The sequence below is a fragment of the Atractosteus spatula genome, chromosome 2 (assembly GCF_055471065.1).
Source record: "Atractosteus spatula isolate fAtrSpa1 chromosome 2, fAtrSpa1.hap1, whole genome shotgun sequence".
NCBI lineage: Eukaryota > Metazoa > Chordata > Actinopteri > Semionotiformes > Lepisosteidae > Atractosteus > Atractosteus spatula.
The window spans coordinates 72,832,607-72,859,871 of record NC_142707.1 but is presented as its reverse complement, the minus strand read 5'-3'; the positions used below and the strand labels follow the sequence as shown (position 1 = coordinate 72,859,871).

The window sequence follows — 27,265 nt, the reverse complement described above, 5'->3', positions numbered from 1 at the left end:
CAAAAAATAAAATTACAGATACGAGCGCAGACGAACAAGCGAAGCTGCGTCAATGGCAGTATCTGACGCACTGAGAGACAAAGCAGCATGGGATTGGGCAAAATATTATTCCTGCCCACACGTACAGTACATAGCATGTATGTACAGTATATACAGTAGCATGTTGATTGCTATGTCAGATAAAATGGAATGTCAGGTAATCAAAGGTCGGATAATCGCGACTGTACCATCGAATTAAGATTGTCCACTGAGATGAGTGGTTTAGATAAGTAAGTGGGTGAGATGGATTACCTGTAAGACTGTAAGCGCGACTGTCAGGATGAGATTATCGAACCCCCCTCACACACAAGCTGGAGCTCCTGTGAGGTGCTGATGGAGTGCCGGAACAGGTGTTCTCCAAACCTGCTACCTGCGCCCAGGTGAGCGAAAGCAGGTGCGGGTGCGGTTTGAGGCTGTCCTCCTCCTCCCAGGCCTTTGGTTAATCCTGTCGGGAAGTGGGTTTTGAGAATTGCGCAATACCACCTGACTGGTGAGACTGCTTCAGGGTGGGGAAGAGCTTCTGTGAAGCAGATTTTGTCTCTGATTTGTTGTACATATAAAATCTAGTAAATAGAATTGAAAACTGGGAACTGGAGCCAACGATTGCCTGCCTATGTTGACGGCTTTTTCCATGTTACACATGGAAAATAAACTAGTCACATACAGCGGACATTGTAACAGATTGCAAAATGCATGGATGGGACTTGGGATGTTGGTCATCGTAAGAGGCTTAATTAAAGAAGATGTTAAGGTTACAAGGTGCAGCAAGGTACCAAAAGCCTTACAGCAGCAATGCCACAAGAGAAGAAGTTTCTTTACAATGGAAAGAAAACACAGGAGAGTGAAATACACTGCAGTGCAGTTTGTCATCATCAGCAGGAAAGAAAATGCCACCTTGACCTTAAAGAACGAATTTGTGGACTTCAAGCCTTGTAAACGTTCAAAGTGCTAACAGATAACCACAGCTGCATGTATAGATTTTGCTTCGAGAAAAGCTGAATCAGAGAATGGAGATTTTAAGGACACATCTCGATGCAATAGATAAAAGATAAAATGCTTTAAGTCAGCTTTTAGACAAGTGCCAAGTTTGATTCCTGCTAAATGGGTTTGCACAAGCCAAGATGTAATATCCTTTAGCAATACATTCTTGTATGACGAGCTCATTAAATAACAAATTAGTGTTTTGAAAATGTTTGCTTCTGTATGTTTTATTTTATTAAAGGAACTTTACAGAAGCGCTTGTAGGAACGGCCGTGAAAATAGGTGTGCTGTAGAATGTTTTGAAAAGGTTTGAAAACTGTCTCTGGAAAGGGGCAGATGAGGAGTCCACTGTAAGACGGAAGGAGTATTTTTAGGACAAATGGATGACTGTGGTTTTTAATTTCTTTTGTTACAGTGTGTCAAAATTTGATGAACGTAGTTCCTTTCTTTACATTCTGCACAATGCTGAAGACTTTCAGATCTACTTTTGCACTGAGCTCCACTGTAAGAGGTCGGTTGCCGTTTTTTACTTAAATTATTTCCATTACCTCCCACCTTATGTACTTATAGAACCATTGAATAATTAAAAGTCTGTCATGATCCAAAAACATAAATACTTTAAACAACTGGGTGACAAAAGCAAAGAAGAAAGCTGTAAGAAGACAAAACAATCCTAAGAAAAACCTTAAGTTCAGCCTTCCTATGAAGGGCTTTTTTTTCTAGCCTTTAGCTTCATATTATGCATGAAAATACAGTGGTTTGCATTTTGCATATTTCTTTACGCTGCTTATTTTTAGAACCCTTTCTCAGATAAATGTTGTAAATAAAAATGTTGCAACATTTTTGTAATGAGGAGTAGATAAGACATGAGTCTGTAACCCACATGTATCATATTTCCCCAGACTAATGAACCGTCAGCCCTGAGCCCTGAGCCTTGCAGCTCTCAGGTGACTGATGTCTCCGAATTTTTTGCAGGTTCTGTGAGTTAGTAAACGGCATAATAGAGGAAGCTGGGAAGGGTCCAGATGAGGGAGACTGCGAGACGGACGCCCTGGAGGTAAAAACGGGTCTTGCGATGAGCGCTTGCTTGTGATGGCAGTTCATCTTTCTCACACGTCCGGTTTTGTATTTTGTGCTCAAGGTACCTTATAGTTCAGAAAATGCATAGAGAATAAAAGTGGCAGGCACCATTTTTTCCACTTTTTTTCTACATTGTTTATATGTTTTAGATGATTAGGATTATTGTTTGGACCTGTGTGGGATTAATAAAGTTGACGTACTGGTCAGAAACAGTCCTTCCGATATCGATGCATTTCAGTTCGATTATCATTTTGACTTTGTTATAGGACAAAACTCCTGTGGTTTCCTCAGATTTTTACTTCATATTAATGTGGGCATATGTAAGTTTAGAAAATAGCAAAGGCTAGTTGAAAAGGGCAGCTTGTTTTTTTTTTGCTACAATGCAGTGTGTGGCACGGCACACTATCTTTTTGGAATATAACTACAGAGGGAATGGAATAACACTGAAAACAGAGGAAGTCTTTCTGACCTGCTTGTTTAGACTATAAACACCTGTGGCTTGTTCGTACATTTGCCTGATCCTCCCGAGACAACAGGTCAGTGGGTTGGGCAAGTCCAGCGGATAAGATTCTATCACTTTTTCAGTCCATACAGTGGCAACCCCAAGACTAATAATTGTGGACAGAAAATTTGAATTCAGGAAAAGAAGACTTTTTTTTTTGTCAGCATGTGGATTTAATAGGTTATGGGAAGGATATGTTTTTCTCCTAACCTATTCTGTTTTCCAATTAGCATATTTTGGCTACATCTATCTATAGCCTGTACATGTTGAGGCAATTCCAGAAGAGTCTTTATCAGGTTTTTATTGGTTTATTTGATATCTAAGCAGTTAAATATTGGATCAGTGTGAGGGGCTTCATTGTCTTCTCTGGTGCTCTTATTGATACGCACACAGCAAAGTTTTACTCCGTTAATAAGCACTTTGTATTTCATATCTGTTGTGGAATATTTTGAAAGTACATGGAGTTTTGCTGCAAGACTTGAAGGTAATAACTGATGTTGCTGGAAGGCGTGTTGGCTCCCAGTTGTGCACCACATGCTTAAACAGAAATGTTGAAATCTCGCCTTTGTGTAACACGTCTGCATCCCCTGACGCTTGCTGTTGCAGTACGACTACGAGTACGACGAGAATGGAGAGAGGGTGGTGCTGGGAAAGGGGACGTATGGAGTTGTATACGCAGGCAGAGATGTCAGCAACCAGGTCAGGCTGGCCATCAAGGAGATCCCTGAGAGGGACAGCAGGTGAGCCCTGAGCAACAAAGCCCAGGTTGTTAACATTGGCCTCACTTTATAGGCAAAACCCGCAAACGTCTGGGCAAAATTCTCAGAGAAAGCATGTCTCCTTGCAGAGATGTTTTCAGCCAGGGTATGGCCAGTGTATGGGTGACACGTGAAGCAGGCAAGTTGTTTTGATAGACACATGAAGTGCTGCAATTATGGTAAGAGGTGTGAGTTAAAGTAGGATTTTATTTTAACAAATAATGTGAGATTAAACATTCTGTCTGAAGATCACGAGAAGGTGGACACGTTTTCACAGTGGTCTGTGGATGACCTTTAATTCTAGGGAACTTCCAGCATAATGACCACTTTCTTCGATAGTTTAAATCACCCTGAAGACCACCAGGTCCGCAGTGCCTCTTATTTTGAAAGGGATGCTGCTTTAGACTGAAGGAAAAGAATTGCTTAGCAACCACAGAAGTGCTGCCACCTCTTCTTCATTTCCCACCTCCTCTGCTGAGCATAGTTGTGAAATAATATTTTTGAATCCACAAATGAAACCAATATGTTCTGAAGCTGAGTTGTTGGTTTGTAGTACCTTATAGTGCAGGTCCCAGTCCTGCTTTCAAAAGCCCAATGTCCAAAATACAAAGACACAAAATGTAGTACCTCTTCTATTAACGTCAGTGGTAAATATGAAAAATCACAGAATAATATTAAACTATAAATATGGTGTGTGTTTCATGTTTAGGATAATGTTATACTGGGATATTTCACTAATATAATAATCTTTGTAAATATCCACCCTGGCTCTATGAATTGACCACAGCACACAGGGGTTTTCATATAACAATTACCAGTATGATAATTTAAAACTTTAAAATTAACTTTAAAGTTAATTTATCTTGTAAATATACTAGAGACCAAATCTTAACATCAGCCATTGTACATCATAGTGAAAGTGCAGCAGATTGTAAAATGAAAGCATTGAGAAATACCTTAGTATTTCTTCAAGGATGATTTTTTTAATGGTTTTCACCATTTTGTTTTTTTCAAATGATTTAAAAAACCCACTAGGAATGTGTTTTGATGTCAGGCTTGACGTTAGTTCAATTTCTTTTCATTTCCAGGTATTCTCAACCTCTCCATGAGGAGATTGCGCTTCATAAACATCTGAAACACAAGAATATAGTCCAGTATCTGGGCTCCATCAGTGAAAATGGCTTCATCAAAATTTTTATGGAGCAAGTGCCTGGAGGTTAGTGGTTGACTCCTGTTTCAAAGTGTTTCAAGACCTTATTGCATGAGAGGCCTGGCCGAAAAGTCATGCTGCCTTAGTCCATGCAGTCACCAGGTAACCTGGTTCAGATTTGTCACCATGGAGACGCTTAACTTGCAGAAATGTATCTTGACTACTTTTGTTAATTTTGGGACTGTGTAGGCATATTTCGTAAATTATGTTTAAAAACGAGGCACTATAGAAAATTAATTTTGAGTACATAAGCATTACACCACTAGCCAGATTTGGAAAACTCAACAAATCTACATTTGAAGTATTGATTTGAAGTTTTGAAACACTGTAAGTATCGTATCATGTACAGATCAAATAGAGGAATTCTAACTGCTGAAGCTGTTTTCCTCCTAAGTAACGATCTAAGAATGCTTATGAATGAGAGGAGGTCATTTGGCCCATAATACTTGATTATTTCAGTGCCTGCACGACTTCTAGCCACATTAAAGATCATCCTCCTGCTGTTTGCTCAGTCCTGAATTCGGTCTAAGTCCTTTTAAACTTCTGTGAAAATGGCTTAACAGGTACAAATGCATTTGTCACTGAGGGAATTAACTAAAAATATGTATTAGATCTTGTTAACTATGTGTCTTTTTACTTATATTTTACTAAATCCGTCCCAGAATGTCTGGTCTCAAAAGATAACATAGCCACATGATGTCTTTATGCATAGCTGACATAGTTCTCAGGGAAATGACTGAGTGACCTCTCCTGGAACAAATGGTCTATTCAGCTGAAGGGGCTGCTTGTCACGCAAGCCAGCAGTAAAGAATATATATGTAATGGTCAGTTTTTTAGAATGACCATATACGGTATAGCCACAGTACAAGCAGAGAGTCATGTGGGAGTGTGTCTTGTATCATTTGTTTCACTGTATAAAAGAGCTCTGTAAGCATTGTCTTTAAGTCTTCTGCCACACGACGCAAGACTTCCATATGCATATGAACAAAGACGGCTTTCAACACACAAGCGCTCAGCTGATGTCATTTTTTCTGGCACTACAGTCCCCATTCCAAGTTATGCAGTCAAGGGGTGTAGAATCATATCCAAAGTGAGCTAGCATTGCATGGAAGAAGAAAGCGTATAAACAAATCTTCGGTTTGGTTCCTTCTACGTGGTAACGTGTGTTTCTCAATTACAGGAAGCCTCTCGGCACTTCTCCGATCCAAATGGGGGCCTTTAAAGAACAATGAGGCGACTATAGGATTTTACACCAAGCAGATCCTGGAAGGTTTGAAGTATCTGCATGACAATCAGATTGCACACAGAGATATCAAGGTATTACAGCAGCTGGCAGAGCAGACTGCTTCCATCGACACCCTCGTTGATCTTTCTGATTATGAGAACGACGAGGAGGAGGAGTGGGAGCAGCCCAGTGTCGGCCTTAGCCGTGTCTCGCTGTGGCCATTGTGGCGCCTGACTGGAGAGGGAGTCGTGCTGCGCTGGTCTCCACCCCCTGTGGGCTGGGCGGGGGAGGGTGACCAGTTGATCCTGGTGGCCTCTGTGCTGCAGGTTGAGCTGCTTGTTGAGCCTATGAGTCAAAGGTCTGGTCATGAGATCTGGCAGCTCGCTCATCATCGCCAGGGCTTCTGATTACTGGCTTTCGGCTAATATTGAGTTGCAGTTTTGCAGCTTGATGTGTTGCACCTTTGGATTGTTGTGCACACCAAACGATAAGTCAGAGCTCGGCCACGTATATATCCTGTGCCATCAGCCAAGGGGCAACGCCTGTGTTTGTATTTAAAACCTGATAGGGGTGTAAAAATTGACCATCGTAGGACTGTGAACCTGTAGCTCTTCACTGCTCTTCAAGTGTCATCCAAGGTAAAAAGGTTATTCTCTACTTCTCTACGTGTTATAAATCTTAATCCTCTGTTTCAGTGATGTAACACATCACTGCAGCATCACCTTCTTCCTGATTTCTAATCTGTGGTCCACTGTGGATTTTTACTGACTTTATACAGTGGAAAAGATAGCAATGATGTTATATTTCAGATCCCACATTCTTTATGGGATTTTTCATGTCGGTCAAGCTTCGCCTTTTAGGAAATTCAGTGGCTTGTGGACCGGCGTGTTTCCTGACTGGTTAACAAAGGACATCTTCCAAATGGTGTGGATGAAGTTGTTTAATTACACACTTTCACATCGCAGGCAGGCCAATCGCAGCAGGCTTCTGCAGTCATGGGCAAATGTTTGTAAAAAATTAGAAAGTTAATTTTAATTAAAAAGGAATTAATATTGATTACAAATAGCAATGTGAGCAACCAGTGTTTTATTTTAAGAAAGCCACATATTCTTGTTTTTTGCTGAACAAATGTCAAAATTCTGCTCGCAGCAATGTTCTTATTTTGAAAAATTTGTCATTTGTTATGGTCTCATCTACTGATATAAATAACCGTGACTTAATTTGGTATAAATGGGAACAAAAGGCTGATTCTTTAAGGTTCAGCACAAAGTTGGGTTTGCTGGTTCCTACTTATACAAAGCTGGTCTGATTTTCAGTCCACATTGTTTGCAATTGCAGGGTGACAACGTGCTGATAAACACATACAGCGGAGTTCTTAAAATCTCTGATTTCGGCACTTCCAAAAGGCTTGCTGGAATCAACCCTTGCACAGAAACCTTCACAGGTATGTAGCAGCTCTGCTACAGCTCCCCTGGAGTTTGGGTAAAAAAGGTCTTTGCGAGCCGCGCGCGTGACGTGACGGCACGTCTTTCCTGTAGTGACCGTGAGCCAAACGCAGCTGAGTTGCAGCTGTACCAGGAGAGAAGTGTAGCTGGCCGTCAGCACCAGGGTGATGAGGGAAAACATGGAGGCCAGAGTGAGTGAAAACAGAAACAGGAGGTCACATAAAAAAAAAATCAATGCTTGGACATGGAAAAAACAGTTTTCAGAACTAGACTTCATTCTAAATAATAATACATTTAGTATAAAGCCTATTTGAAAATCAAAATCAGACAGAGGAGTCAGTACCTTCATATCCCATTGTCCCACCCAAGAAAATGAATCGGCTTCATACAAAATTAAGTTTCTAGGATCCTTTATGTGTACTATTTAATTTGTCATTTTAAGATTCATTTTAGAATAATCACATTTTAAACAACTCATATTAATACAGTCTTCAAGAAATAATCCAGTGTTTCATGCTGTTACTGCTATTTACATGGTTAAGTAATGTGTTTTTTCATCTCATAACTTCAAGATTAAAAGTGCCTTTGCCTATTGCCAGGTAAATAATGATTGTTATTTGCTTTGTGCTTTTGTCCTTGCAACCTCATGAAGTCCTCAGCTGTAGGTGTGCCTTCATTGTTAAAGTGATTATTCATAGCTGTGGCATTTCTGCACCTCCAGTGCCAGTGCTGTCAAACAAACATTAGCACTCGGCATTAACTCCATTCAAACTCCTCTCGACAACACCTCAGTGCACTGGCACACACATCAGATTTAGCGAACAGCAGTATTACTGTATCTGGACAGTATACAGGCCTGTAGTTGGCAAAACTGAGCAATATTCCTGCTTTTAACAGCCCTAATGCTGTAGGGTAGCGGGAGATTTCAATTCTAGAGTATCGCTATACATCTGAAATTACATAGATAACCCAAGGGAGGAACAGCATTCCACAGATGGTTTGCTGTTCGAAACTTTAGCACTTTGACACATTCTCTTTGTGGAAATCTGGAAAGAAATGTTTTATAGTGTGCAGTAGCGCATCCCTGTCCCCTACAAAGTGCATGTTCTTTTGTTCCCCTCACTCTGGCAGATTGTAGGCTGCTGTCAGCAGTGAATGCAGGAAGGGAGAGGACTCAGAAGGTCAGCTCAGAGTGAATATTGTTAAATAACTCCCTTCTGAAGTCTGTATAAAGGACTTTGTCAGATCAGTATGACTAAGAAGCATGAAAGAAAGAACACTCTCTTTAGAAAGAAAATTGGATCAGAGGGTTTTCATTAATTTACCAGAGAATATACTGTAGGTGATATAAGAAGCTATGTTAACTCTTTAAATGGGAAGCAATATTAACATTGTGTACTTGTAGCTATATAAAGTTGATTACTCTTTACTGTCTCCAATGTATAAGCAGATAATGTATGGGACAAAGAATGTGTTTCCTCTGGTAGTTTGAAGCCTTCCCATTTTATTAGCAGTAACTGTAGTGTTACTTTCTTGTAAATCCTTTTTTTGGTCCTGTTGCTACAGAAAAAACATGTGAGAGAGGAGGAATTAATGGTATTAGATCTTTAATGTGGATTTTCTGGTTTGCCGTTAATGCCACAGGCGCACAAAATGTGCCGCTCATGGCAAAGCACAAACCACAGAACACCTGTCGGAGAACCAGCAAGGAGTTTCATTCCTTTGATGAGTCGTAGACAAAGAAGGGAGCTGGTGTCTTCTTTTTGTATAAACGTATACAGTAGGAGGATCTTTTCTTTCTTTTTTACTTTACTGGCTTGTGCTGTCAGTCAAAGGAAATTGTTCCCATGCCTTTTTTTCTCAAAAATATACGGTTCTTTATTTTGTGTCGTAAATCTACTTTATAAAATTTGCAAATACAGTTCGCTAACGTTCAAAGCACAAAATACCTATTCTAAGCAATTCGACTTCCCCTATAGGGCACCATTCAAATTCCTGCTTTTAGACCTATTTACAGGAGTGTTTTTTACAAAAGATTTTGTTTATTGTTTTATTATTTTTCTGAGATTTCTGAGATTTTTTTCTATATTTTTCTATATACGTCTAATTTTTGTATACAATACTGTACATAACTGTACTGTAGCTGTGTTTTGTAAATACATAACGTATTGCATAACAATATCACACTGTGATGAACTCACAGTTCAGTACATGTACTTCAACAATATTTTAACTTAAATGTGTTTTACGTCTCATTTAAACTTTTATTTATTCTATTTTGCCCTATTGTTAAGTAAACCAGGCCAGTTTTCTGACTAGCTATCCCTTAACCAGGCTTTGTCTGTCATTGCGGGGAATGCCCGGTATTTCGGCTTTTACAGAAGAAATTCCCCTTTAGCAGGTAAATCTGAAGTTCTTTAAAGCGAATTTAAGGTGAATCCATTAATCCAAGGGTGTCCTGTAACAGTGAGTGGTACTTGATGTCAGTCAGAGAATTGGTGTGGCTAGTCAAAGGGTCAAAGTGCTGTTCCTCTTTGGATAAAGGTTTGAGGGCTGGTCCTCTTGGATCGGAACTTGATTCATAGCTGTGATGTCATAAATGAGTTTATTGTTCTGATATAGGAAACAGAGGAACTGGCCGGGTTTTGTGGTCCCTGTAAGTGTTTTTTTTTTAGCATGGGATCGTTTACACATGACACAGTGTCAGCACTCTGTCTGAATCTTTAAGAGGTGCTGAAAGTACTCATTTGGGCCAATTCCTTGAACAGAATGAAAAATGACAGGAAAAATGTTGCTGGATACTGTCTGGTCTGCTGCTCAAAGACCAGTGCCAAATGTAGCTTATTTCATAGTTACCAAGACATAGAAATATTATTACAGATTTATGGGCCACCTGCTGGTAAGGAAAAAGAGAATCAGACAGTATGCTGAAATATATCTATTTTAGTCAATAGATCACCCGTTCTCCTCACAGGAACACAAGAAATGCTCCATTCTAGCGTGTTTGGTAGTTGAGAGATACAATAGTGTTCAACTTTTCAGATGTGCTATTTTTATATGCTTTCATTGTAACACAAGCCCATTTGTTTATGTTTAGTACGGCATCATTTTCCATTCTGTAAAATTTTCTGATGGGGGGGGAACCATGCCTTTTCATTATTTACAAAAAGTAACAATCTATCATTGGACCATCCAGTGTTAAAAGAGATTGCATGAGACACCACAGACCCAGTTTTCTGCTGGTGGAAAAGTTTGTCTGTCAGTGTCAGAAGTAAGTCTAGTGCTGGACGGTCCAGTGGTACTAAGTTCCAGGTGTTACTTTCACTGAAGGAAATATCTTGTGGTTGCACTCTTTTCTGCAGTTATTCATAAAGCATTGCTTTTGTCTTACCTACGTCCAACAGTCCCTTTCCAACTGGGGATTTGAAGCGTTCAGCGGAATAAGATTGCTTCATTACACAGCATTGCAGGAGACTCGCCGTGAGCTGTTGAATTTTGCATTGTACAGGAACGTTGCAGTACATGGCTCCAGAAATCATCGACAAGGGCCCCAGAGGCTACAGTAAGCCTGCGGACATCTGGTCTTTGGGCTGCACCATTATTGAAATGGCCACAGGGAAGCCACCTTTCTATGAGCTGGGGGAGCCACAGGCTGCCATGTTTAAGGTACGGTTTGTTGACATAAGTAAGACTTCTGCATTAACTTAAGCATGATGTTACTCTGATTTGCTATAGGAAAGAAAAGCACGTCCTGTAAGTCTCATAAGAATTACAACATAAATGAGAATATTTATATTTATATTGTAATTTAACATTCACAATTTAATATGAAATATTCCTGAGGAAATCTATAAAATCAGTAACTGAAGAAAACAGCTTTATCGCACATAGATTTTATTTTTATTTCTTATATTTGCAAAGGAATTTCTTCTACTTTCTCTGGAACAGCAAAATGGCTAACATAATAGGTGTTTTGATGTCTGTTTTGGTCTTGAATTTTTCCCATTTCCTCTACTTTTCAATGGAAATTGTCATTGTAATTTGAGTATTGGAATGAATTCAGGGAGAAACTTGTAAAAACGTAAATGTTTCCTGAAGGAGGTATAACGGCTCCCATCACAGTTTGCTCCCTCAGGAGTTTTGTTATCCACAACACTACATGCTGCCGGGTTCAGTGTTTACTTGTAAAATAAACAACACTTTGCTGCTCCCCAACAGAAATAGGAGGTATTAACAACCTCGCATGTCCAAGCAGAAGCCGCACATACTCCAGGCTCGTGAGCTGTAGCCCAGGAGAGTTAACTTTGTTGGTATAGGAGGTTTAACAGGATGATTTGTAAGACAGATTGATCAGGTACCTCTTTATCCATTAATACATTAATACTTCTCGAAATCACTACTAATGCTATGAATGACTGATTTAAAAAAAAAACATTATTTCTGAGTAACGGACATTAGTGGTTTTATCAAAACCTGATTAAGCCGCCTTACTGTAAAACCCAAGATGTTGCAACTACCCATATCTATTTGTGTGGGCACCTGCACACATTGGAAATCAGAGCTAGCATCTGTCTAAGAAGCCACCCATGTCACACAAATCAGTTGAGTAAGACCGGTAGAGCTGTTTTTATACTGTTGTACTATTTTGATCCTGTAACATACCACCAATAAACTGAATTAGGTGAGGCCACACTTTTTTAAATACAACATGTCAAACGTTAGTTATGGAGCTTTGTTGGCTAGTGTTACTTTTAGTGTTTTCTAGCTATACAGTACCTGAGTCATCTCGCTGCCTGTTTTTGTTGTCCAGACTCATGAAGGGAGAAAAAGGTGGTAAATTTGCTGTGGCTCTGTAAATCCCACCATCCACAGCAAGGCACGTCCCTGAGTAAAAGCAATTGTGCAGAGTCTCGCATCACCAGGATAATATAAAACAAACTGAAAAATATATGTTATTGTTTTAAGTAAATGTATGAAACGGATTGTTTCGTCCATTCACCTGTTTTCTCAGTGCTTCATCCAGTACGGGGTCAAGGGGCAGCCAAGGCCTATCCCAGCAAGCAACAGGCGCAAGGCAGGATACACCCTGGACGGGACGCCAGTCCCTCACAGGGCTCACACGCAGACGCAAACATACACACACACCTAAGATCACTTTTGACAGAAGCCTGTTAACCAGAGCACCTGCCGAAAACTCACGTGAACACGGTCAATGCAAACTCCACCCAGACAGCACCCCGGGGCTGGAATCGAACCTAGGGCCCCGGTGTTGTGAGGCAGCAGTGCCGACCACCGCACCATTGCGATGCCCCAGACTGTTTCAACAGATGTGAATTACAACAGATGAAGTTAGAAAGCACATTTTGAGAATTAAGTAATTGACAAAATTGGGACGGAACGATGATTAAGACCAACCATAAATATGATCTGAGTGTACTTTAAAGTACTTAAGCTTTATGAAGCTCTTTCAGGTGTTTAAGTTTAATTTCCATTAATTCATCGATCACATCCTCTTATTTATGGCCCTCTGATGACTTGGTCAGTAATGCTATAAGAAAAAGTATTTCCATATAAGCATTTTTGGAGAGCCTGACTTGTCTGAACTAGATATATCTTAAACAAGCCTATTGTTGAGTTTTTATCTTTTATTTCATTAAGTTAAAATTTTCTCCAAACCTGTAACTTAAAAGTTGTTTTAGTTCTCTTCAGACTATACAGTTGTTTCACAATGAACACGCTACAGATAGACAAAAACTTGAATTGAGATAGACTTGCTGTTTACATACAGTATCTCCACCTACAGTACGTAATTTCACACACACGAGGTACATACTGTATGTGTGTGTATATAGATGTATGTGGAGTATAAGAAGCTTATTTAACTGTGATGTAGAGCTGCTTGTTTACCTTATTTCAATAATGTATAACCTCTTTAAAGTAGTCATTCACAGGGCTTATGTTTGTACATGACGATGACAGCTCTGTAGCTTAAACTTTCAGTTCAATCATGCCAGAAAATAGTTTAATGCGTTGGTTGGCCGCCAGCGGGGTCACTTTCTGTAGCGGAGCTCTCGTTTGAGGACGGTAACGTCTTAGCGAAGCGCTGTCTCCCTTTCGTGACCCTGCAGGTGGGGATGTTCAAAATCCACCCCGAGATCCCAGAGTCCATGTCTGTGGAGGCCAAGGCTTTCATCCTGCGCTGCTTCGAGCCCAACCCCGACAAGCGCGCCGCGGCCGTCGACCTCCTGACCGACGAGTTCCTCACGGTCACCAGCAGGAAGAAGAGGCCGAAGAGCAGCTTCACAGGTGCGCCTCTCGCGCGGCTGCTGCCGCCGTTTCGGGAGCAGCTTCCCGATGAGCTCCTCTCGGCACAGGGCCCTCCCCTTGGTACCGTGCACAATAACGTGCTGGTTCCTGCTGTGTGTGGCAAGTACAGTACGTTAGTGTGGACATAGTGTTCACGTGCTGTCACTCGAAATTATCCCAGGGCTTTGATGCGACTCGTACACAGCCTCTTTGACTGGCTTGCTGAGGTGTAGATCGGTGTCAAATCTAACCGAAATAAAAAGAGAGAATTTTGTCATGTTGTACGCTGTGTTAAAAAAGTAAATCCACCCTCCTTGAGGTTTTACTTAACTGGCACTTTTTCCACACAAAGATATTGAAAGCTGGCTGATTTTAAACAAATATTTAAATAAATAATGACAGAGTAGAATTTGTGTGTGCTATTTGTCACGTGAAGTAAGTATTATCTACTGTTAGGACTGGGTGAAGGTCAGATATCTCTAAATATGTTAAGCCATGAAATCTTAAGGCGGTGTATTTACTTTTTCACCACTCTGTGTGAAGAAGCACAGTAGAATTGGTGGTTTCTTTCCACTTTCTACTCACAAAATCTTTTTTAAAAATCTCTCATTTTTACCTTTTGCTGATTTTTGCTATTTTAATTTGTATTGCTGGTCTCCATTATGCTTACTGTGTGTTACTGTTTTTCTTTTGTAGCTCTTTCCCCAGGATCAGGTGAGTATCACTGGTTTTTCCTTGTATTAAGTTTTTATATGATTATTACGGTTGTTTAAGATGTAAATACCACTTTTAAGTGTTTGTATAACCACATTCAGAAGGATTTGAGCTGTACAGCCACACAGTACATTCAGAGGGATTATCTGAAGGTAGCACTGAGCTGCCTCTCTGCACATTTGGTCAGGCTGAGTTTTCTGTGCTGAGCAGGTGAGATCATGTCCTTGTGCAGCTAATGCAAAACCAAGGAAACCTTAAAGGCACGAATCACACAACACAACAACATCTTTCAGCTCGTTCTAGCTACAATGTACAACAGAAGGTGGGTAACTATAAATTTGTGTATAAGAGAAGAGAAATTAGCCATGTGCCTGCTTAACCGATGGCCGATTTATTATCGTTCGCCAGCTCTTTTATCCAAAGCAACTTGCATTTGTGCCTATTTATTCAGCTGGGCATTTCAGTGAAGCAATCCAGCTGAAGTACCTTGAGCAAGTGCAGAGCAGCAGTGCCTCTTTACGGATTAGAGCCCCTGAGCTTCCAGGGGCAAACCCAGAGGCCTATCTGTCAGCACTACACAGAGTAGTACTGTGCTCCCCTGGAGGCGAGCTCTGACTCTCCCGCTCAGTTTCGGGCGTTCCCAGCTTCCTGGCTGTGAGCTCCCTGGCCTTGCCTTGCTCCCCAGAGTACCTGCGCAGTATCTCCCTGCCAGTGCCCGTGGTGGTGGAGGACACCACCAGCAGCAGCAGCGAGTACGGCTCCGTCTCTCCCGACAACGACCTGAAGACGGATCCCTTCGTCTTCAAGCCCAGGGCCAAGTGCTTCAGTGAGCGGGATATAAAAGGGAGCAGAGGCTTATACCTGAGGTACTGCGTGACAGAGCTTTTCCTCGCTGCCGATATGCTCGATCTCTTCGGCTTCGTCCTGCTTCCTGGTTGTTCAGGGTTTGCAAGTGTTCTGGAAGAGGATAAGAAGTTAAAATGGAGAAAAAGCCCTTTGGCTCATTTCATAGTTCGGGGTTCATTGATCCAAAAATGTCATTCAGCCATATCTTTAAGGATAGTCCCTACTCCCACCACTGTTTGGGTAAAGAAGAGACTCCTGTTTTCTATTCTGTGATCTAAAAAAGCTAAGGAATGCAAGTGTTAGAAAGAGAAGGCAGCTGAGATTTTTTTGCTACTTGCAAGGTAAAATGCATACTTCCTAAAAAGCTTCCAATAGTGGAGGGTGAGTGTTTTAACCCAAAGCATTGAAATATTTAGTTTCCTCTTCTCCAGCTGTTAGTCGCCTCAGTGTAAACGTATATTACCTATCAAAGAAATAAAAAATGTCTCTTTCAATTATACTTAGAGACTACCACATGAAGAGTCTCATCATTATTTTATGAAATGAGAAATTCCTGCAGCAGTGTATTCTAATCAGATTTCTGATGCACTGCTCAATTTTTGAAGTAACGATCATTCTAAATCCTTCTGATATTTTTGTACTTATTAAGTACAGGAAATTGGGTTTTTCAAGTCGCTTAGGCCTGGGGGAGGACCAGTCATTGGAAATATTTTTTATATTTGTTTTTTAACATCATAAAATTGTTTTTTTAAAGACCAATGTAACACAGGACTTGGTGTTTACCATTGGCAATAAGTTCTGTTCTCATGATTGCCCTCCATGGGCTAGGCCCTGCTGTTGCGGGTCGTACAGACCTCTTTTTAAGAGCGTTTCCTTGGCTTACACTGTTCTTCAACGTGAATGGCACACGTACCGCTGGGCCTGTAACTGCAGCAATCTGAGTGAGGATCTGAGCTCTAATCAACAGTGCTGCTTATATTGGTGAAGCTATTAGGAATTATGCTATAAATAGGCCCATTTCTTTTTGGCTTTAAAGTATGTTTTTATTTAAATCCCAGAAGAAATGGGCCAAAAAGCCTCAATGGTATGCATCAATCTGAGTACCTTGCAGTTTAAAAGAATTCCTCGTCTATTTAAATTAACACCACAGTTGCGATGCATTAAGACTTGCAAATTAAATACATTCAGCATTACCCCTATTCCAAAAAAGTGTATATGTCACAGTGTCCAAATTACAGGATTTAATGGAGCTTTGAATTTTGGATTTATTAAAGAAAAAGATACACGGTTCTCATCAGTTATGATTTTAAATGATAAACCCTACAATCTTCAGTCAGACCAAGAAAACAATTATCTGGTATCCATTTTGAATATTATTTCTTATTTAAAACTTCATTATTTTTTATCACACTTAATAACTCCACATGCTGACTGTGCATTACACTTGAAGCAAAATTATGGACAAGAAATCAAATAACCAATTCTGAAGCACTGCTAGTTGAATGATCTTCTTAGTTTTCCAACTTACTGTCAGTGTCACAGGCATTTCATTTACTTCTGGCAGGATCTTGAAAGGCCCTGCACAGAAAGTTTTGGAAGTTTTTTTTCACCATATATTTGTAAAAAATCCCAAAAGCATGGAATAGTTTTAACTGGAAGTATCACTTCATTAAATTAAAGAGGATTGTGGAGAAATCAGGAAATCTAGTGGGACAGAATTATCAGTGGAAACGTTGCCATGGCATTCCTCCAGCCAAGCCCTTCGGTGTGTCATCTGTTACAATGCATTATGTATTATTGACTCAGCCCCTCAAGAGCTTGGGTTTCTTAAATAAATGTTTGTGCTCCATCAGTTTTTAGTGAGTGAGAGCCATGCAAACATTTTTCATCAGCAAATTCTGTGAAACATGCAAACCTGGAATAAAAATCGATCTTGAATGTTAAGATGTTAATGCAGTAATCCGCACATGTGTGCTGCTTCAATGTACTACTGGAAGAAAAGTTTCTCGAGCTGGGAAACAATGCTCGCTGTCTTGGCATTATGTTTCAGCATTCCTGTTGAAAATTTTGAGGACCACAGCGCACCCCCATCTCCTGAAGAAAAGGACCCTGGGATCTTCATGTTGAAGAAAGACAGTGAGAGACGAGCCACACTGCACAAAATCCTGACAGAGGACAAGGACAAAGTGGTGAAGAATCTGGTGGAGGCCCTGGCACAAGTATGGAAGCCTTCGATCTCGTCACTTTCCTTTCTGGTTTAATTCTCCTGATGCGTCTTATCGAAACAGGTTTTATGAATATTAAAAAAAATAAAGAGGCTGATGAGCTACCAGAAACAAAGTGCACCTGCACTGGGCGGTGCGGTGGTTCTGTGGCTCAGGATCTGCGCCTGTGGCTGGAAGGTTGCTGGTTCAAATCCCATGGCCGGCAGAGGAATCCTACCCCGTTGGGCCCCTGAGCAAGGCCCTTCACCCCAACTGCTCCAGGGGTGCTGTATAAATGGCTGACCCTGCGCTCTGACCCCCAGCTTCTCTCCCTGTCTGTGTATCTCATGGAGAGCAAGCTGGGGTATGAGAAAAGACAAATTCCTAACACAAGAAATTGTATATGGCCAATAAAGTGATCTTGTCTCTTATCATATCTTAGCCTGTGAACTGTAGATTATTTCAGAACGCAACCAAGATTTGTTCCCTCTTATTGACTCAATGCAGGCTTCAAGTAAATGCCAGGCAAACTGTCTTACTGTACATCTCCATCTTCTGGTTCCAAACACAGGGGACAGAGGAGACCAAGCTAAAAGAAGAACTCATTTCCACCCTTGTGGTGAGCTTGGGTGAGTTTGTGAGGACCACAGATCGCAAGATCATTGCCAGCACCCTCTCTCAGCTCAAGCTGGAACTGGACTTTGACAGCCCCGCCATCAGCCAGCTGCAAGTGGTGCTGTTTGGCTTCCAGGATGCTGTAAGTCTTTGCTTTTAGAAAGAGCGCTTAGTCCTCTGGGGCCGTACTTGGGAGGAGGGGTGGAGGGCGTACATGGACACGAGTGCTTGACAGAGCGTGGAAATATGGGACAAGAGTGGAAAATTGGCAATCCCATCCACCTTTGTTAACAGGAACAGGCCAAGCAGCAGTTCTCAGCGATCTGCTGACTAGATAGAGGTAAACTCCAAACTAGAGCTTATATACAGTATGAGCTATAAATGAGGGGAGGAAATTTAACTCATCCGGCAAACTTTCAGGGACATTCAGCATGTGAAGGCTAGATTTGCTAAAAAGCAAACTTATTGAAAGAAAATCGGTCACGAGTACAAGCTGTGACACTGAACTCTCGATTCCTAATAATTTGAAATCATCTGATCGTACACTCTTGTCTTGAGTTCCGTCTCTCAAGGCTGCATTTCACTATAAATGCAGAACACTCTTTCATAGCCTCCTTCATAGAAGTGCAAGCAATCCAATAATACTGTGAAAAGCGAGTTCTAAAATGTCTTTTTAAGTGATATTTATTGCAGATGCGTTAGGTTGGGTTTTTTTAGGGTTCCAGGTATTTTCTGTCTTTGCTTTTAAAGGCTTACATGAATAAGAACTGGAGCTGTTCTGTTGAACAATGCAGAGTCGTTAAGTGATCCGTGTGTTTTTTTTACATTTAGTATATGATACCTCATGGAAATCCCTGAAGAGAATACCGTTTTAGAACTTGGGACTTTGTAACAAGTTATTTTGTTCTTAATCACAAAACATTCATCAGGTGATTTAATACCATGTTACTTCTTGTTTGGAAACCTGTCACTTTCAGGTTTTAAAACTGAAGAAATGCCAAAAGCTTAAATTTTTGACTACAAGATGTGACTACACTGATGAAACTTTACACCGGTTTTGCTTTATAATTAGGTCAGTAATGGGAAATGGGAGAACCTGAGAGGTTATGTGGTTGCAGAGTAGTTCGTTTACAAGAATTGTCACTTGAGGTCAGCACTCACCCTCCCTAGACCTCCCTTTCTCAGTCACATCTTGTCTAACATTCAATTAACGGTACCATAGGGTCTGCAGTGCTCTGCTTTGACATGAAGATTTCAAGGGGTTCCAAGACATGCTTAATTCACTTTTTTCATTTGGAAATTAATTTCACCAGCTTAAGATGAGATTTCTGTCAACCTGTTTCAAAATGGCCTTTTAAAACATTGGACTTTAAGTGCTCTAAAAAGAAAAAGAATGCTGCCTTGCCTACGTGCCCTAACAGAGTCCAGCTTCCTGACAAAAACACACAGAAGCAAATAACAATCAAGTGGATAGCCAGCAGCATGTCCTTTTGATTGTGCAAAATATTATGTAATCCACTTAATGAAGAGCTGTTTGGCTCCCTCTTGTGGAAAACATATGAAGCAAGCAGCTTGCACATCATCATTAGCTTATAATAGCAATAACTGGGAAACCCTGAAGTTCAAATCGCCAACATAGTCCAGTGCCTCATGTGTGAATTAAGCTACTCCATTAAAGCTGATTGAGAGAACAATTGTCTCATTACATATTCACTTGCTGATTACCACAATTTTCAAAGTACAGTTATAGCTTATACTAAGCTCACGCGTTAACGGGCAAAACATAACAAAAGTCAGCATTTTCTCACAAAAAAAACAGAAGGGAGGAGGCCTTATATATTTCTAAATAAAAACCAACTTACTTTTCCCTTTTATTCAACCGTCTATATTCATTTGGGAAGTATTAATCAGTGGGTGTTTTAATTTTGTGTCACCAGGTGAATAAAGTTTTGAGAAACCATAACATTAAGCCTCACTGGATGTTTGCCCTGGACAATATTATCCGCAAAGCGGTCCAGACTGCCATTACGATCCTGGTGCCAGGTAATGAGACTCATTTCGTCTGTTAGTATGTGTGCGTAGATATTGAAATCAGTCAGTGCCGTCATGCTTCACTACAAAGCACTGTTGTTTATCTGTTTAATTATAGCACATGCTGAGTTTGAATGATGTAAAATTGCTCTTTGCTTATAGCTGTGTACCCCGACATGCAACCATTTACTACATAATACATTTAACTGAATGTAGGAATCGGGAAAAATTCATCTTCATCTTAAGAATCACTAAAGAGTGAGCAGCTGAGAAACAGTGGTGGCTGTGTTTCTTTTACTTAAAAAAAAAAGGTCTCTTGCCCCTAACTAAAAAAAAATGAATTTGCCTCGTTAAAGTTATGTTTTTTCCTATTTTTAAAATAATATTTATAGTATAACTTCCTAATTCAGTACTGGTCTTGTGCTACTTCCTGTTTGACAAACCATAGTGTACTTGGAGAACAACGTTTCTGAGCAGAGAATTTTATGTGCTGTGTTCCAAATGTTGTAAAACTAATCTCATACTTTTTATTAAGAGCTGTGCTCAGTCTCACATGACTGTTAGATGCGTGATTTGGTAGAATGTTGCTGCTGTTATTTTACCGTATCTGTACAGGAAAGTGGTTTTGGAAGCAGAACAGCTTGCATTTCTGTGCAAATCATGACTTCCTTGTAAGATTTTGAAGCTGAGTTCTGCGATTAGTAGACATGTTTTAGTAAGAGATGATTGAAGTTGGATTTCAGTACGCTGTGTCATCTGTTAAGTCCAAAAGAGTATTCTTGCCCCTGTAGCAATGTTCCATCCCTAGTCCTAGGACACAGAGCTTACAGTATAAATGTGTACCACATTTTTTACTTGACTACCGTATGGCATGCTTGCTATGCATAAACAATATGAATCATGAGGATACTCCGGTGATTAATCAACGTACAACTCATGAATCCCTTCATGGTCATGTGCTATGACAGTCAGCTGGGAAGCGAATAGTGCCAAATAAAGATCAAGCTGTGCCAAAGTCACATGAAACTGATGTAATCCGGACCAGCTATACCCCTCCAGTTTCTAAAGTCTGGAAGTGACTTGTGATTGTATTTTGCACTACCCAAGCCAACGTCCGATTTACAACAAAAAAAAAATACTTGCAGCCCTGTCACCTCCGTTACAAAAGCGTCGGGGCTTTTTGCAGAGTTGAGGCCGCACTTCAGCCTGGCTTCGGAGAGCGACGCGGCTGACCCGGAGGACCCGGAGGACGAGCTGGACCCCGGCGGCGGCGGGGCCGCACCCCAGAGCGGCCAGCGGCCCTGCGTGCGCCACGACGACACGGTGCCCACCTCCGGCGTGAGCACGCTCAGCTCCACCGTCTCCCACGAGCCCCACGCCGGCCCGCGGTCCATCAGCATGGAGCTGGGCAGGATGAAACTGGAGACCAACAGGTGTGCAGCTCCCCCCCTGATTTCAAGCGAACAGTGACTTGTAGAAACGGGATGGACACTTGGAAACGAGAGAGGTTCTTCCGTGGTTTCTGCAAGTTATTAGTTATGCATTTCTTCATTATGAAAATATATTCTAATATGTATTTCTTCATCAAGTAATTGATTTTACTCATATAATAAGACCATGATGAAAAAGGCGTCCCTCTTTAGTTAAGTACTGTTATCTTTTCTTCCATGATTTCCTTTCAGATTTCAGATTTTCCTTTCCCTGAGTTTTGTGGAAACCCTCTTTTCTGTTCGCATTTTAGTTTTTTCCTAGTATTCTGCTGATTTTTTCATTCCTTTCTGATTATAGTCTTCACATATTTATAAGTACCCTATGAGTGGCTACATATTTAGTCAAACAGTATCAGCACTGTTGCACACAAAGGCATGCAGACCACAGCACATAATCTGAATCGGCCACATGACCATAAAGGAAAATGCTCTAGAAAAATTGATCTTTTCAGCAGATGCATGCTTTTCCCTGTCGTTTGTCTTGAAGGTTGCTGGAGGAGCTGTTGGAGAAGGAGATGGAATATCGGAACATCCTTCAACAAGTCCTGGAGGAGAGAGAGCAGGAAATCAGACTACTGAGAATGAAATCTGAACCAATTGGTAGGGACATGTTCCCATGGCCTGTGCAGTGATCTATTGCCTGTTTATTTAATATGTGCCTTTTCTTCTAAATTCCGTGATTACGAGTGTTGGACACAGACTGGCGCTAGCTATCACAATGCAGACCACTGCAGAAATGTCACCTGATGTTCTTCCGATGTTTCCCAGTGGAGATGCACTTGCTCCTGAGGCATCAGCAAGTTGAGCTATCTTCTGTCCTCATCACTGAAGGCCCTGCTATACATGACCTCACAATCACCCATCTTTCAGAGTCACTGAGGTCTCCTCTGGCAGCCGTAACCGTGGACAATTAGGCCTTCCTGGGCATATTTCTGTACGCCCGTAACCAAAGGTGGATGTTAATTCCTTGATTGACGCATGAGCCACTACTGTGTGGAAGCCCTTGCTATCAGTATGCTTGGTGTCCCTTTTTCTATTGCTTTGTCTTCTACCTGTAGGCAAAGGGCTGAGATCCCATCTGTAAGAGGGAGTTAGATATATAATTAGGTGAAAGCTGAAACATTTGGGGGGGGGGGGGGGGGTTGCATAAAAAGGCCAGCTGGCTTCCCTCCATGTTTCCAGTGAATTTGCACTGATTGGGCTCATTCAAAGGGAGAGCCCCTGTAATCCAGCCATGTTGTAAACATTGCTACACTGTCCAACAGCAATATTGACGATTAGGTGCAGTCGGGCTGCAGAGGCCCTGAAGCACTGTACAACTGTCAGACTGCTTGTCCCTCCAAATAAAAAAAATATGATGGAACTGACTAGTTCCCAGTATTCTGCTAGAGGTCAAGTGGAGATCATGGAAAACAAGATGGTAAAGGGTGCATTCATTTTTATTCAACTGTACCATGTAGTGTAGCCTTTAAAGGTGACTTTTTAGTGTGATCTGTTTTAATTTATTCAGACCTTGAGCATTAGACCTCTCGTTGGAACTTTAGGGAAAAATTAGGGGAAGCCTTAATGCTCAGATAAACTGAAATAAGTAAAACCTGAGAGCAGCACGGGATGCAAGGGGAGTGGTCATGACAGAGGGAACTCAAAGGCGTAACATTTGGTCTTGATTAATTTACATGCACAGAGTCTGCCAAAAGGATCTAGTGGATCGAGAGGATCGAGTGGATACTGTGTTACCAAGGCAGTGCTGACAGCTGTACGTACCTGTCTTAATGCAGATGTACCTGCCTCATCAGTGCGCCACCACCGTCCCTCTACAGCGGGCCGCGGGGACCCCGAGCTGTCCGAGTGGCTGAAGGAACATGGTGCCGATGACGACGCTGTTGAAAGGGTAACGTACACTTGGAAGTCGTTTTGTTATGACGTTGAGTGAAGGTTTGATGTGGGTTTGCTTATTTATCACCCATCATTCTGTGTGTGAATCTACACTTTTGGCAAGTTTAGAATTTGACGAACGCATTGTCTTGGAAACGGGATGCGAATTTTGTGGGCCCATAATGCTATATTCCTCTTGAAATGCTAAATTCCTCTCCTGAGTGCTAAAGAGCCTTTTTCGTCTGGGACTATGTGAGCGGACGCAGTTAGACAGGAAAGCAAGGCTATTTGAGCACACGGATGTCTTGAACGCTCTGAAGGAAACAGCTGGATTAAGGTGCCAGATTATGAAGGAGATTTCCAGAGATCCAGGCCTCGGTGTGCTTCGCATTAAGGCAAATGAGAAGGAAGTGATGCATTATTCTAAATATAGGCAAGATCTTTGCTGTTGGTGGACATTGACTGAGGCATGTGCAGCTCTGGGTGCATTGGATAACATATATCTGAACAGCACTCATAAATTATTGTAAAACTGTTGTTAGCCCTCCATTACTGCCTGCAGGCCTCCATGACATACTCCCAAGATCTCTCCAGCGCAGGAACACCAGAGGTTATATTTGCATGATCCTGTTTTGATTTACTTACCCTTCTTTGCATAACGGTATTTCCCAGCTTTATTATACATAGCAACCACGGTTACTAGGGAGAATATATTGGACTTTCTCCATTTCCTTTTTTTCCTCATTAGGCGCATCAGATGTTCTTCATAAGGTTTAACGTTGGCCAATTTTAAGTAGTTATGAATAGAATTTAAAAGGTGTTCAACGACAATAACAGCCGGAGTCATATTAGTTAATGCTTATAATAATAACAGTAGGATATCCCGAAAGCATTAATCCAGATAGCTCAAAGAGGTTTTTGGGATTGTGGTGCCATAGCTGACAATGGTGCAGAACTGCAAGGGGATGAATCTCCCTGAGTCCTGAAGCTTCTACTATTAACACACTTGCCGCTCTTTGAACAGTATATTCGAGGATAGCTGATTTTGATGGTGCTGTGTATGAATAACAGAGGACATATTTCTATCTCCACATCTCCTAGTTCCTGGCGGAGGATTACACGTTGACCGACATTCTTCACGATGTGACAAGAGATGACCTGAAGATCTTGAGATTAAGGTATGTCTGGCATTGTTTTGGAGTCAGTGGAGTTGTGTTTTAATGGGTCTGAAACTGTTTTGCCATTTTATAATAAGGGGTTTGGAAGTTTTTCTAAATATATTTGCTTAACCTATTTCAAGGTTCAGGAGGTTCTTGTCTTTAATAGCTAAAGTGAAAAGAGACTGGGTAGATACGGTCATAAAACACGAAACAAGCCAAGTCTAACTTCCTTCCATCCAATTTCTAACTCCTTCTTCCAGTTCAGGGTCACAGGGAGCTCATCCCAGCAAGCAACAGGCACAAGGCAGGGTACACCCTGGACAGGACGTCAGTCCATCACTGGGGAGACACTGACACGCACCTACTCACACCTAGGGACACTTTTCCCAGAAGCCAAAAAAATCACCGTGCAGAAAAAGCCACCTGTTAATTGGAGAAATTTTGGCCATGTTGCTTTTTTAAAAAAAAATATTCACTTCATTTTTTATTTTTACCGCACACTCCAAGTATTATGAAGCAATGCATATTTCTGACGGGTGTTTTGGGATTGCTTTTGTGTTACAGGGGAGGCATGCTGTGTAAGCTGTGGAAAGCAATCACAGATTTTCGAGAGAAGCATTCGTAGACACCTTGGGATACCGATGTGTTTATTGGACAAAGACCTTAATCAATACGGAACCAGTATTCTTTTTGCTGCACTTTATTTTTCAGTAATTTATTAGACCAAATTAGACTCATCCTGATTTAAGGAATGATGTGTTATGGGGGTAAATGCTTTAGTTACAAATGTACATATTTCTAAAATATTGAACAAGTACTTTCATACCCTGGGTGCTCCAGTTTCAGGCCCTTGAGGTTTCCAGCTGTAGAGCCACTGGAACTATTTCCTGGGGTGAATGAGACAGGACTACGTGCAGGCTGCTGTAGCCACAGAGTTGACTGTGTTTTTATATGAATACACGAACCAGAATTCTTCAGTTGTTCCAGCAAAGAATTCAGTCTGAGTTATGGCGCCATCTATTGCAATTGTGACAAACAGCAGCTTTTGGAGTTGAGTAACTTTTTAAAACAAAAGACCATCTGAGAAGGTATTTTTAAGTCAGACTTCAGTGAGTATTTGATAAAATAGATACTGTTTGCGTTTCTTTGAACATTAAAACTTACCTTGGTAACTAGTTTATCTTATTTTTCTTAATATTTCCTTTACGTTTATTGGAACTGAGACTAAAAATTATTACAAACAACAAAGCTTGAGTCGATTTATTTTTGGAATGGACCGGAATATCTTTTTTGCGCTGTGTTCAAGCCCACCATGCCCTGTACTCTTTCTGTTGATTGAAATTAATTATCCACTTTCTGTTTTAAAATTTAAATACATTTGTGTGAGTAGTACCAAGATGTGAGAGTTTCTAAGTTTATATGAGTTAATTGATGTTTTCTTCCTAAGCAGCACAGCTTGGATCTGTAATATAAAGGTTTAAAATCATTCTCTTAGCAAGTAATCATTCTTGGTATGTAATTACAGATAACACCTGAATTTTGTTTCAGAGAGCTTAATTTGTAACTGTGCTGTTACCACTTTTTGTGTGCAATGTGGTCAGCAAAACAGTGAACATATACATTTTAATTCTGAGATAAAAAAACTCGCATAACTTGCAGTTGAAAACTGACTGTACATACTGAAAAACTGAGACAAGATCATAAGCACCATATCTCATTGCTCAGTGATTTTGTCAAAACACCTGCAGCTCTTTCGTTTTTCCTTTAGAAGTAAATGTGACAGTGGAACAAAACTTTGAGAACTGCTTTGAAGTACATAGATTTATATACTGTGTTTACACCTGTACGTAACAGATTTAAATATGCAACGCAAAACAAAATGTTTGCTTCCTCTTTTTCTGCGTTTTAGTTCAGTTTAATAAATTATTTGACATACATGAACTTTTCAGTTGAGCCATAGCACATACAGATCGGGGAAACAAACATGTTTTTATAGTGCAAAATGTAGGAGGATCATTGTGCCATTATTAATAAGGATGCATATATAGAGAGAGAGAGAAACTTAACAGACTAATGTCTAATGCTAATGTTAGATTGTGTAAAGACCTTTCCAGTTATACATTATTCCCTTTTTCTTTTTAACTTGCATATCCGAATGGAAAATGCAAATATGAACTAATGTTTTTTACACATTTTCAAACTATTGTAATGTTTGAATACTCGTTTTTAACTGATTGCTTGTCTTTTTTGTTTTTATTTATATCTGTAATGTAAACAGACGAGATTGTGTCTGTGAATAATTTTAATGTTTCAAGGTGTGAATGAACTGTAAAAATAAAAATGAAATTTTGCAATCAGATTGTTTTTTTTTCTGGGTCCCACATTCCAGTTTCATAATTAAATCCCTCAGAGTCCAGATATAATTCTTTATGTTCCATTTTGGGGAAATGCATACATTTTGGTATTGAATAAGGTTATTTAAATAACCTATCTAAACATACCCTCCTCAGGTATCCTGAAATGTGCACTGATGTTAATCCCAGTATTCGTTCAATGAAAAATCTCTCTTAAGCAATCCAGAAGTGGTCAGTGCTCTGTGCTGAAATTGTGCACTGAACGTCAGAAAAGTGACACTTCATTCATAATACAGCACCTGAAATCACCCTGCAACTAACAACTGGCAGCCCACTGAAGCTCAGCAGTTGTGAGCCTGGTCAGTACCTGAATAGGAGACCTCCTGGGAAAACTAAGGCTGCTGCTGGAAGAGGTGTTAGTGGGGCCAGC

The 27,265-nt window shown here is 40.7% G+C and overlaps 1 protein-coding gene across 1 annotated transcript in view; it reads left to right on the top strand.

Moving 5' to 3' along the window:
• Positions 1–26,835, top strand: part of map3k5 (mitogen-activated protein kinase kinase kinase 5) — a 77,295-nt gene extending 50,460 nt beyond the window's left edge. The window contains exons 13-30 of the mRNA XM_088937449.1: positions 1,436–1,531; positions 1,996–2,077; positions 3,209–3,342; positions 4,449–4,576; positions 5,751–5,887; positions 7,134–7,239; positions 10,749–10,906; positions 13,369–13,546; positions 14,243–14,260; positions 14,946–15,126; positions 17,157–17,325; positions 17,882–18,067; positions 19,863–19,968; positions 21,143–21,389; positions 21,934–22,046; positions 23,225–23,337; positions 24,423–24,499; positions 25,046–26,835. Coding sequence (XP_088793575.1) covers positions 1,436–1,531; positions 1,996–2,077; positions 3,209–3,342; positions 4,449–4,576; positions 5,751–5,887; positions 7,134–7,239; positions 10,749–10,906; positions 13,369–13,546; positions 14,243–14,260; positions 14,946–15,126; positions 17,157–17,325; positions 17,882–18,067; positions 19,863–19,968; positions 21,143–21,389; positions 21,934–22,046; positions 23,225–23,337; positions 24,423–24,499; positions 25,046–25,106 — 2,290 coding nt within the window. The 3' untranslated portion in view covers positions 25,107–26,835. The remainder of the gene's footprint in view (positions 1–1,435; positions 1,532–1,995; positions 2,078–3,208; positions 3,343–4,448; positions 4,577–5,750; positions 5,888–7,133; positions 7,240–10,748; positions 10,907–13,368; positions 13,547–14,242; positions 14,261–14,945; positions 15,127–17,156; positions 17,326–17,881; positions 18,068–19,862; positions 19,969–21,142; positions 21,390–21,933; positions 22,047–23,224; positions 23,338–24,422; positions 24,500–25,045) is intronic.
• The last annotated feature ends 430 nt before the right edge of the window (positions 26,836–27,265 follow it).